This window comes from Hyperolius riggenbachi, chromosome 3, assembly GCF_040937935.1.
Source record: "Hyperolius riggenbachi isolate aHypRig1 chromosome 3, aHypRig1.pri, whole genome shotgun sequence".
Taxonomy (NCBI): domain Eukaryota; kingdom Metazoa; phylum Chordata; class Amphibia; order Anura; family Hyperoliidae; genus Hyperolius; species Hyperolius riggenbachi.
Window position 1 is genome coordinate 395,239,111 of NC_090648.1, and position 12,278 is coordinate 395,251,388.

General features: G+C 46.3%; 1 protein-coding gene across 2 annotated transcripts in view; it reads right to left on the reverse strand.

Annotated features, from left to right (window-relative positions):
* The window catches only part of KCNMB1 (potassium calcium-activated channel subfamily M regulatory beta subunit 1), a 475,157-nt gene that overhangs the window by 228,869 nt on the left and 234,010 nt on the right, over positions 1-12,278 (reverse strand). For both annotated transcript variants that reach the window (XM_068277414.1, XM_068277413.1), the window contains one exon: positions 11,866-12,060. In XM_068277414.1, the coding sequence (XP_068133515.1) occupies positions 11,866-11,999 (134 nt within the window). In that variant the 5' untranslated portion in view covers positions 12,000-12,060. The remainder of the gene's footprint in view (positions 1-11,865; positions 12,061-12,278) is intronic.

The following is a 12,278-nucleotide window of genomic DNA, read 5'->3' on the forward strand; positions in this document are numbered from 1 at the left end:
CAGGACCCCGCTGCCCGCTGAGAGGGGGCGTGTCGCTCCTTGCCCCGCCCCCTTTGCGATCCAAATCACTCATTTTGATGATTCGGATGATCGACTCATAAAATAGATTCGGATCAAAGATCCGAATCATTCATGATCCGGACAACACTAATCACATGTATCAGCAACGGTAAATATGACATGCAACGCTGCGCAGCTCTGGTGGAGGTGGGGAGGGGGGACACAGCCCACTGCCATCACTTACCACTTTGTTTTGGCACAAATCCGCGGCTCGGGAGGGGGGACACAGCTCACAGGTACTACTTGATTTTCTGCAAATCCTCAGCCTCGGATAAGTAAATTTGCCATGCTGCGTCACTCCGGTGGAGGTGGGAGATGGGTGGTTCGAGTATAGGCCGAGACCCCCACTTTTGGGACATTTTTTTTGTCCCAAAAATTCGGCCTATACTCGAGTATATATGGTACCCCATGTCTGTTTCTTACTTTGTACAGCGCCACGGAATATGTTGGTGCTTTAGAAATCAATAATAATAATAAAATGTTCTTGAATCAGAAAGTAGCATAGATTTGTCTAATGTCTGACATTTGTCTAATGTACAGGCAGACATATGGAATTTTATATTGCAAAAATAAGTATATATAAAAATATAAATACTTTTTTTGCAATTACTAAAAAATGTATTGACAAGTAGCTTGACTTTGAGTCATATGTGTAAATTGGTAGAGAGAGAGAGAGAAAGAGAGACTTAACCCATACACAAGATAGCAAAGAAATGGTGAAGGAACCAACATCCAGTTGTCGAATTCAATACATTCCTTGTCCAGAACACATATAGTGTTTCGACATGTCTCCTTTCAGAGAGTAATTGTGGACATTGACAAAGACAGGGCGGAGCTAGGGGGGTCGGGGTAGGACAAGTGCCCCGGGGCGCCGGGTCCCCAAGGGCGCCCTCCGCCTAGCTGAGCTGCGGGTTTTTGTTTTTTTTTTCTTTTGGGGGGGGGGGGGGGGGAGGGGAGCAGCGCAGAGAAGAGGGAGAGCTGTGCGGACGGCGGGGAAGGGGGGAAATCACTCCCCTCCTTCCCTCACCTTAGGTACTCTCCCTCCCTCGCTCTCCCCTCCATTACTGTCCGGGTGGCTGGCAGCGGCGGGCGGAACTCACCTCTGTCTCGCTCCAGCGCCGGCCGGAAGTTTGGGTCCCGCAGCTTCTGCTGGACCAGACCAGAGTAGCGGCAGATCCATCCGGAACTGCGACGAGACGGAGGTAAGTTCCGCCCGCCGCTGCCAGCCACCCGGACGGTAATGGAGGGGAGAGCGAGGGAGGGAGAGTACCTAAGGTGAGGGAAGGAGGGGAGTGATTTCCCCCCTTCCCCGCCGTCCGCACAGCTCTCCCTCTTCTGATTCAAGAACATTTTATTATTATTATTGATTTCTAAAGCACCAACATATTCCGTGGCGTGGAGAGCGAGGGAAGGAGAGCACCTAAGGTGAGGGAAGGAGGGGGGAGATTGCCCCCCTTCCCTACCGCTGCTCACAGCTCTCCCTCTTCTCTGCGCTGCTCCCCTCCTGCTGGGGAGGGGGACACCTGGCTACCTACTCTGGGCACCTATACCCCTGCCTACATATATTGGGCACATATACCCCTAACTACATATACTGGGCACATATACCCCTGGCTACCTACTCTGGGCACATATACCCCTAACTACATATACTGAGCACATATATATCCCTGGCTACCTACTCTGGGCACATATACCCCTGCCTACATATACTGGGCACATATACCCCTAACTACATATACTGGGCACATATACCCCTGGCTACCTACTCTGGGCACATATACCCCTGCCTACATATATTGGGCAAATATACCCCTAACTACATATACTGGGCACATATACCCCTGGCTACCTACTGTGGGCACATATACCCCTAACTACATATACTGGGCACATATACCCCTGGCTACCTACTGTGGGCACATATACCCCTGCCTACATATATTGGGCACATATACCCCTAACTACATATACTGGGCACATATACCCCTGGCTACCTACTCTGGGCACATATACCCCTGCCTACATATACTGGGCACATATACCCCTAACTACATATACTGGGCACATATACCCCTGGCTACCTACTCTGGGCACATATACTCCTGCCTACATATACTGGGCACATATACCCCTAACTACATATACTGGGCACATATACCCCTAACTACATATACTGGGCACATATACCCCTGGCTACCTACTCTGGGCACATATACCCCTGCCTACATATACTGGGCACATATACCCCTAACTACATATACTGGGCACATATACCCCTAACTGTTATAAACTGTTCTATATCACCTTGCTTCAACAGCACCGTCTCACAGATTGTGAGATCACTTGACTCTCCACACAGCAAGCAGGAGATAGACTTTCTCAGGCTTCTTCAATATTTACGTTATTTATTCAAGTAACAGAAATACAGATAGATACAGTTTATCATCTCCTGGCAAAGCAGACTTCCATGTTGCGTTACAGCTGCGTGAGTACCTTCCTGCTGAAGGTACCCAGGTCTTCTTGTATCTACTCTATGTTACATCTAGACTACCTATGTACAGCATACATTATATCAGATTACAGAAAGGAAAAACATACTTAGAGGTCCCAGTCAGCCTTGCTAGCTAGTGCGAGAGTAAGGAGCAGAATGCCCTCTCCATCGCTCACTCCGGGTTTAATACCGACTAGGAAAGAGTTAAATATGACATCATCTTCGCCATCCCCTATATCAGTCTATTGGTGGACCCACTTGTGGTGTCATCATACACACCTACTTGATTAATAATCAATGAAGCTTCTGACCTATATGCAGGAATGTGGATATTTACAAAACATGGCTGATGTTTATTATTCCATGCCCAGGTCAGGGAGACCTGCGGCCTTGTTCAGAGAACAGCTTCTTGGTATGTTCTAGTTCTGCTGACAGAACTGCAGATTTTCTCTCTAAAAGAAAATCCCCTTAAAGGGCAGGTCTGCTCATCAAGCCTTTTTGACTAACTCAGTCCAAATAACTGAGGTCTACTTAAATTATAACAATCCCCCCTAAAAAGGCTTGACCCGCAGATCCCAGCTTCTGAACCTAACCGTACCTGGTTTCTTTTCTTTATGTTTCACTTTTCGATGTTCGTGCTCACACAACTTCTCTGCTCTAAACGGTTACCCCTTGAAGAGAGAGAGAGCACGACCTCTTGGTCTTCCTGTAACCAGGCTCTCTGGGGAGGCCCTACTTCTAAGTCCCTCTATACCACATGCTCAGCATTTGTGTCACTTGCGTATCACTCACAAACTTGCATGACCACAGAAAAGTGAAACTTGTGTGTTTGTTACTCAATGGAGCAGTGCTAGGTGCCTTCTAAAAGAGCGCCTTTATACAATCAGCTCCATCACCGGTACTACTAAACCTATACCTGTAACCCTGTATATCCCTTAATTTAAAAATATTGGTTCATGAGATTGTTTATGAGGCACCAATCTCTGAACCAGGTTAATTTTTTTTACGTAATTTTAACTCGCAACCTCACCTGGATAATGATGCCTAAAGTTGTCATCCCCATCCAGACGACCAGTGGGTGTAGAAAGAACTTTGGAACTGCAGAGGCCCAGTCCGAGTGTCCCTGGAACATCACCGGAAACCTTTTCCACCAGGTCAGACTGGAACTCACCTGCTTATTTTTGTGTTCTACCTCGTTAAGATCACCTGGATCATGGTGAAATCTTACCTCTAACTTAGTGTACTGTTTGTTTAACCTTTGTAACAAAGTGTGGTCGTCTTGGGTCAAAACCTGTTCCCCTTTGTCCCATGTCGTGTTCCCTTTCAGGATGGGAACTTCCCGTGAAACTTTGAACTTTAGAGTTCTCTTAACAATTTGAGAAATAACGTCATCCAACCTGGATGACTGGATCCATATGGGATCTCCACTCACCCAATATGTTCCCCTTGACAGATCTCCCTTATTGGAACAATTATGAACATGTACCTTGAATGTGTCCTTAGACAGGATGCTAAAAAAACAAACCTTTCCGCGTCTATTTGAAAAGGGCTCCTGGAAAAAAGGGCTCCTGGTGTAGCCCATATATACCAAATTCGGCTACAAAAAGGGCGCCTGGTGTAGCCCATATGCCAACTTTGGCTACAAAGGGCACATGGTGTAGCCCATATATGCCAACTTTGGCTACAAAGGGTGCCTGGTGTAGCCCATATATGCCAAATTTGGCTACAAAGGGCACCTGTTGTAGCCAAAAAAGCTAGTTTTAGTTTATTTAAAAGGATGCTGTTACAGGCAAAATTTGTTGGGCTATAAAAGGGCTCTAGATATAGCTAGGAAAAGTCATTATTATGACCTAACTGCTCCCTACTCTCACACAGAACCCTCCCCTGATGGTGCCTAACCCTAACCCCCTAGGTGGTTCCTAACCCTAAGACCCCCCATTTGGTGCCTAACCCTAAGACTCCCCAGGTTAAGCCTAACCCTAAGACTCCCCTGGTGGTGCCTAACCCTAAGACCCCCCAGGTGGTGCCTAACCCTAAGACCCCCCAGGTGGTGCCTAACCCTAAGATCCCCCTGAAGGTGCCTAACCCTAAGATTCCCCAGGTGGTGCCTAACCCTAAGACTCCCCTGGTGGTGGCTAACCCTAAGACCCTCCCCCCCCCACTTCTGATGCCTAATCCTAACCTCCCCTGTGTCCTCGAATCAAAAACCTTGTAGCCTAAAACCTTGTAGCTGAATAAAAATTATGGGCTACAAAGGGGTGCCCTACTGTAGCCGAAAACCTTGTAGCCGAATAAAAATATGGGCTACAAAGGGGTGCCCTTTTGTAGCCGAAAACCTTGTAGCCAAATAAAAAAGATGGGCTACAAAGGGGTGCCCTACTGTAGCCGAAAACCTTGTAGCCCCCCCAAAAAAAATATGGGCTACAAAAGGGGGCCCTGCTTGTAGCCTATATCAAAACTCGGGAGCCCTTTTCACCACCTTGTAGCCCATATTTGCAGAAATAACATTGATGTCTATGGAGGAGCCCTTTTCATACAGGCAGCTCAGGAGCCCTTTTCAACGGATCCCACCTTTCCTTCAGCCACCGGAACTATCGGTTGGGCTTCAGGGTGGATCTTTTGAATGGTAGCCTCGCATTCTGCGTTATTGAGCCCGCAGGCTTCTTCACTAAATTTGACTTGCCCCGGCCAACGCAGGTACTTCTGCAAGAATTGCCCGCATGAGGACAACTCTAGTTGTTTCACCTCCCCGTCTAGCACCAAAAAAGGTTGACCTCTCAGGTCCTGGTGGAAGACACGGGTTGAGGTAGGAACTAAGGAAGTGGCGGTGCCTAAAGGAATGTTGCACCGTTTCCATTTGTTCACCCAAACATCTCGAAGCTGCCATGCAAAAGATCCTTCTCCAGAAAAATCGATATACCTCCCCTTGTCCAATCTCAGTTGCACAGGATCTTTAAGCATCTCCCTGACAAAATATGCCCCCAACTGTCCTGATTGGACCTCTTCCCCCCTTATGTCCTGAGGCACAATATGTACCTGAGGTCGGGAAGACTGTACTCTCTGCAATCTTTCAATTAAGAGTACCTCTTCACTTACCCAACTAGCATGAGGATAAGTGGCTGCATATGGACTGTGTAATATCGTCCCCTGTGGTGACCCGTGTGGTGTGAATGGGGTTCCCTGTGTTGGCTTTCCCTCCCCCGGGACCGCTCTCCCCACCCTCTTTATCACCTGGAAATGTGGCTTGAACTCGATTTTTACTTCTTGTTTCGAGAACCACCAACCCTCGGCCTTTCAGCCTTTACGTGTGTATAGTTGTTTCAGAGGCACGCTCTGTTGGTAGCTCCAGAGTGTGATGTTGTCCCCTGCGTCTCTCTGGTAGAAGAATTGACGCCTCCTGCTCGTTCCTCTCCAATCTGGAACCATCTCACTCTGCATAACCAAGACAAGGTACACCTGAATCACACACTCCACCTTTTGCATGTACCCATTGTACTGCAATGTACCTTTTAACAACTCTTTGGATCGGTGCATCGATTCTGGGAGTGTGGCATTCAATAGCAGATTTACACTGTCATTCAATTCCAACTGCCCGCACACCTGACCCTTCAGACCTTTCACCCACATTGTGCCCTGAAATTTGTTTTCTCCTGGCACAAGTGCTCTTTTCCTCCGTCCCTGCATGGTCCATCTGTGCCAAGCGAAAGGAGGTGTGAAAGGATTAGTACCTTTGTCACCCAACATTAACATGCTTGGGCCTTGCATTCTCATTAACCCCTTATTATACATGAGAATGTCCTCTCTTCGTTCTCCTAGGACGAAACGGCAACCTAGGATCACCATCAGCACGGTACTCTTCATTATAAAAGCACCACCTTGGGAAAGAAAAACATTAGCAATTTGCACTATGCTTTGCTCAGTCATTTTTTTTAGACGTTTTCCGATCTCAGGAATCTCGTGTTTTAGTCTCTTTCCAATTTCAGGAATCTCGTGTTTTAGTCTCTTTCCAATTTCAGGAATCTCGTGTTTTAGTCTCTTTCCAATTTCAGGAATCTCGTGTTTCTCCAAACTTAGATTGCCATCTGAAACCTTTCGCTTATCCGACTGACATCTCCATCTTTGCTGCCAGCAGTGCAGCTGTCTCGATTCCATATTGCCCAACTCCTGAAATCAAAATACAAACAAATCAATTCTTATTAATGATTTGGGATTCACCCTGCGGCTTGTACTCTGTACACTTTAAATTGATCACTATATATCGTAATTGATCTCGTTGCTTTATGGTTCTCATGAACTCTGTTTACTCTTTTTGGTAGATTGGAGTTAAACTTCACCCCCCTACCTCAGTACTATCCTCAGTACTTACCTGTTTAAAATATGCTCCTGCGGACTTCACCTCTGGAAGCTCTCACCTCATTGCAGCTCCTTCCACATCCCCCCCTATCTGTCCATGCGCGGCCGTCGCATGCACAGATTACGGATGCCACACCTGTTGCTGCTTTGCAGGTGAGCCTGCAATGCTCTTACTCATTTTCGCATTAACTTATCTAGAACTTCATCGCGATACCAGCTCTGCTAGAAGTTCTGTGTGTTGTACCCTCTGATCAATGTTTGCTGTGCCACTACCTAAACTACAAAAAAAAATGGCTGCCTCCCTGTAGGAAGGAGCATTTAACACTTAAACTACACAGGGTGCAGGGCTAAGCATACCAGCGTCACATGCCTGTATGCAGATCCCCGAATTGCCACGTGGTAGGTAGTCATATGGCAAACACCGTACTGATACACTGCCACTCTGTACATGGCAATTCTTTCATTTGTATAATTGCCCCATGAACTGCTGTCAGCTCTTGTTCTTTGTGCTACCATTGATAGGAGCTGGAAAAAACATATTTGACCAATCAGTGGACGCAAAAAAAAACGCACAAAAAACAGCCCCAGCCCAGCATAGACCTCTTAGTCAAGCTCTGGCCCTGCCCACGACAAAAAACGGAAAAAAACGTTACCGCTCTGCAGCAGCGGCGACGGAAACCCGGATTGGTCAACTCCCTTTTTTCCAACTCCGGCACCCCCTTGCTGCACTGTTGGGAACTCATGCTGCAACACCCATTAAGGTGCCCCACTTACAGAAATAATCCCATAAGCAACTCAGTACAGACCCATTCCTGATCTGCGCTGTTCATTGTCTCCCTGCACCCAGCTGGGAAACATTTCCTATCCGTGACCATGCTAGTCTTACAGTAATAGCTTGGTGCACATATTCTGGCACTCCTTTCCATGGACCCAGGGAAAACTTCTGGGGAAATACTGTATTTCTACCCCCCTCCCTTTCAGCTGCTCTGCCCGGAGCCGCGAGCACAGCCTGACGTGACGTGGATCCCCCAGCCCCTCCTCCCCCCCTGCCATGACATGTGGGGGCCATGACTCTTGGGGGCGGGCCCTCTTCACTGCCGCCATTTTGAGTCCTGGACTGCCAGCTAAGATGGCTGCTATCAATCTCCCGTAGCAACCCCTTAATCCTATACACATTAGGAGAGAAACAAAAGCAACCGAACAAACATGTTATGTATAGTTACACAGCATCTATAAACAGTGCAGAGAAAAAGACACAATAAAAAAATCAGCATTTCGCCACATACATTCCTGGATGTCCGTAAAAACCTGAGGAGAAATCCTTTTTCCCAGCTGTTTCCCAGCTATCACCCCAGGACATGGAAAACTCCCTCTCTACACTAATCATCTGCAGCTTATCTCAGCCATAACTCAGAACTACGAAAGCGCGCAGCATAACTCCAAACCACATTAACAGCTAGTACTTCTGAGACGAACAACAGACGAGCTGGCTACACAACATAACAGATGCAGACATTTACAAACATGTTAGCAGCTCTGACTGAAAACGCACGGAGGAAAGACAAACAAAAACCTCACCCATTATCTCAGCTGTAGCTATAAACTTACTTACACAGCCACCCAGAGACAAGGGCTGTGTATCCCTGTCCACCCAGCTCCCCGAAAAAAAAGAGAAAAGAAAAAAAAACAGCTCACCGAGTAAAAAACGTACTTCTAAGTTTTACAACTGTTCTCTCCTTCCCTCTCCTGTCTACTCGGCTACCTCTCTCCCCTGTCCACCACTAACACTGTTGGTTTCCCTCTGCCGCGGGGACCCCCCCTCCCCTTATCTGTCATCCTGCCCAGTCTCTGGACAGGGAGAGAAAAACAAAACAACCCAGAGAGAGAGAAAAAAACCCATCTGCAACACAGGAAAATTGAATCCTAAGAAACAATCAAAGCGCATAAACTCTGAAAACAGCACCATGTATTTACACCCCTCCCACCACGCACGGGAGAGATGAGAAGCCCGCAGCCTCCACACTGCAATTAACACATTATCCTCTCCTTGTTATAACACCAAATACAACACAGATAACACCATATAACAACGTAAATCATACGTGCCTGATCTGCAGACTCTTCGCAATTCATCAGCATTCCGCAACGGTTCTCCCGCGAAACTGAATGGACACCGGAATTTTCTGTGGGGGCTCTCTCTCCCCCCACAGCGGATCGACCTCTCGCAGCACGTTGCCAGCTGGCCACAGAGGATTCCGTCCGATCCATCTTTAGGCTGGTAACTGCAGTGCACAATGCAGTCACAGTGTAACGTCCAAGAGTTTTGCCGCTGATTTTCTCGAATTGCTGCCGTGTGCCTGGCTCCCGCACACTCTCCACACCACTTATCAGTATCTGCTTGATAAGCTTTACAGTCCGCGTCCGTCTATTCCGCTTGTTTTGCTGTGGAATATCTTGAAAACACTTTCGGCCCCCGGCCCCTGTCTGCTGGTACTGCTAGACAGTGTTCAATCAGGGTTTAAATCGGCACCATTGTTATAAACTGTTCTATATCACCTTGCTTCGACACCACCGTCTCACAGATTGTGAGATCACTTGACTCTCCACACAGCAAGCAGGAGATAGACTTTCTCAGGCTTCTTCAATATTTACGTTATTTATTCAAGTAACAGAAATACAGATAGATACAGTTTATCATCTCCTGGCAAAGCAGACTTCCATGTTGCGTTACAGCTGCGTGAGTACCTTCCTGCTGAAGGTACCCAGGTCTTCTTGTATCTACTCTATGTTACATCTAGACTACCTATGTACAGCATACATTATATCAGATTACAGAAAGGAAAAACATACTTAGAGGTCTCAGTCAGCCTTGCTAGCTAGTGCGAGAGTAAGGAGCAGAATGCCCTCTCCATCGCTCACTCCGGGTTTAATACCGACTAGGAAAGAGTTAAATATGACATCATCTTCGCCATCCCCTATATCAGTCTATTGGTGGACCCACTTGTGGTGTCATCATACACACCTACTTGATTAATAATCAATGAAGCTTCTGACCTATATGCAGGAATGTGGATATTTACAAAACATGGCTGATGTTTATTGTTCCATGCCCAGGTCAGGGAGACCTGCGGCCTTGTTCAGAGAACAGCTTCTTGGTATGTTCTAGTTCTGCTGACAGAACTGCAGATTTTCTCTCTAAAAGAAAATCCCCTTAAAGGGCAGGTCTGCTCATCAAGCCTTTTTGACTAACTCAGTCCAAATAACTGAGGCCTACTTAAATTATAACACTAACTACATATACTGGGTGCATATACCCCTGGCTACATATACTGGGCACATATACCCCTGACTATATATACTGGGCACATATACCCCTGACTATATATACTGGGCACATATTATACCCCTGGCTACATATACTGGGCACATATACCCCTGGCTACATATACTGGGCACATATACCCCTGGCTACATATACTAGGCACATATACCCCTGACTATATATACTGGGCACATATACCCCTGACTATATATACTGGGCACATATTATACCCCTGGCTACATATACTGGGCACATATACCCTTGGCTACATATACTGGGCACATATATCCCTGGCTACATATACTGGGCACATATACCCCTGACTATATATACTGGGCACATATACCCCTGACTATATATACTGGGCACATATACCCCTGACTATATATACTGGGCACATATTATACCCCTGGCTACATATACTGGGCATATATACCCCTGGCTACATATACTGGGCACATATACCCCTGGCTACATATACTGGGCATATATACCCCTGGCTACATATACTGGGCACATATACCCCTGACTATATATACTGGGTATATATACTCCTGGCTACATATACTGGGCACATATACCCCTGACTATATATACTGGGCACATATTATACCCCTGGCTACATATACTGGGCACATATAACCCTGACTACATATACTGGACACATATACCTCTGGCTACATATACTGGGCACATATACCCCTGACTATATATACTGGGCACATATACCCCTGACTATATATACTGGGCACATATTATACCCCTGGCTACATATACTGGGCACATATACCTCTGGCTACATATACTGGGGACACATACCCCTGCCTACATATACTGGGCACCTATACCCCTGGCTACCTGTTCTGTGGACATCTCTACCCCTGGCTACCTGTTCTGGGGACATCTTTACTGCTGGCCACCTATTCTGGAGACACCTATAGACCTGGGGCTACCTATTTTTGGGGAACCACTGCTGTCAGATTGAGTGTATTTTGGGGGAACTGCTGCCAGGTGAGAGGTGTCTACCATATTAAGGGGGCATTCTGCCTATTTATGTGAAATGCTGTCTATTTATGTGCCTCATGACTGCTGAATTTGTCTTGTTGGGGGCCTCATGGTTACTGAATTTGTCTTGTTGGGGGCCTCAAGATCGCTGAATTTGTCTTGGTAGGGGCCTCATGATTGCTGAATTTGTCTTGTTGGGGGCCTCATGATTGCTAAATTTGTCTTGTTGGGGGCCTCATGATTGCTAAATTTGTCTTGTTGAGGGCCTCATGATTACTGAGTTGGTCATGTTAGGGGCCTCATGTTTGCTCATGATTGCGGAATTTGTCTTGATGGGGGGGGGGGGGCTCATGATTGCTGAATTTGTCTTGGAACATGCTGGAAGGTACATACTGAGGGAGGGTGGGTGAGCGTGAGCTTGCTAACCTCCATGTACATTTGGCTACACCCATAACCATGCCCACATTTGGCCACGCCCCTTCACCTTAGGGGGCGCATTAATAGTCTTTGTCCCCGGGCGCCTAAAACCCTAGCTACGCCTCTGGACAAAGATGATTTAAAAAGGGCACAGACTGCCTTTAGTAAAGAAAAAACTCACTGTAAAATTTAAAACATGGAAAATTGAATGTACCTTTTTATATACTTTGGCAGAGTGGTCACTCCCAATAGAAAAAACATCATCACAGAGCATATAATCATTCCGATACCGAGGCATACTGCACGAGTCTCCCCTCGCTTTTGGGCCATGAAAAGCTTTTTTCCCATCTTAAAAGCTTTAGGATGTTTTTATCCCTTAATCAAGTTATATTTTTTATTTTCAATCAGCCTATAATTAAAACAAAACAAAGATTAGTTTTAATGTAAACATAAACAATGTCAGTGTGTTACGAATAAAGTGGAGCTGCAGGCAATGTTTGAAACTATGAATATCATTTGGATATGTCCACTACATTCTGTTCCTACTGCTTAAAGAGACACTGAAGCGAAAAAAAAATATATAATGAATTGGTTGTGTACTATGAATAATTACTAGAAAATTATCAG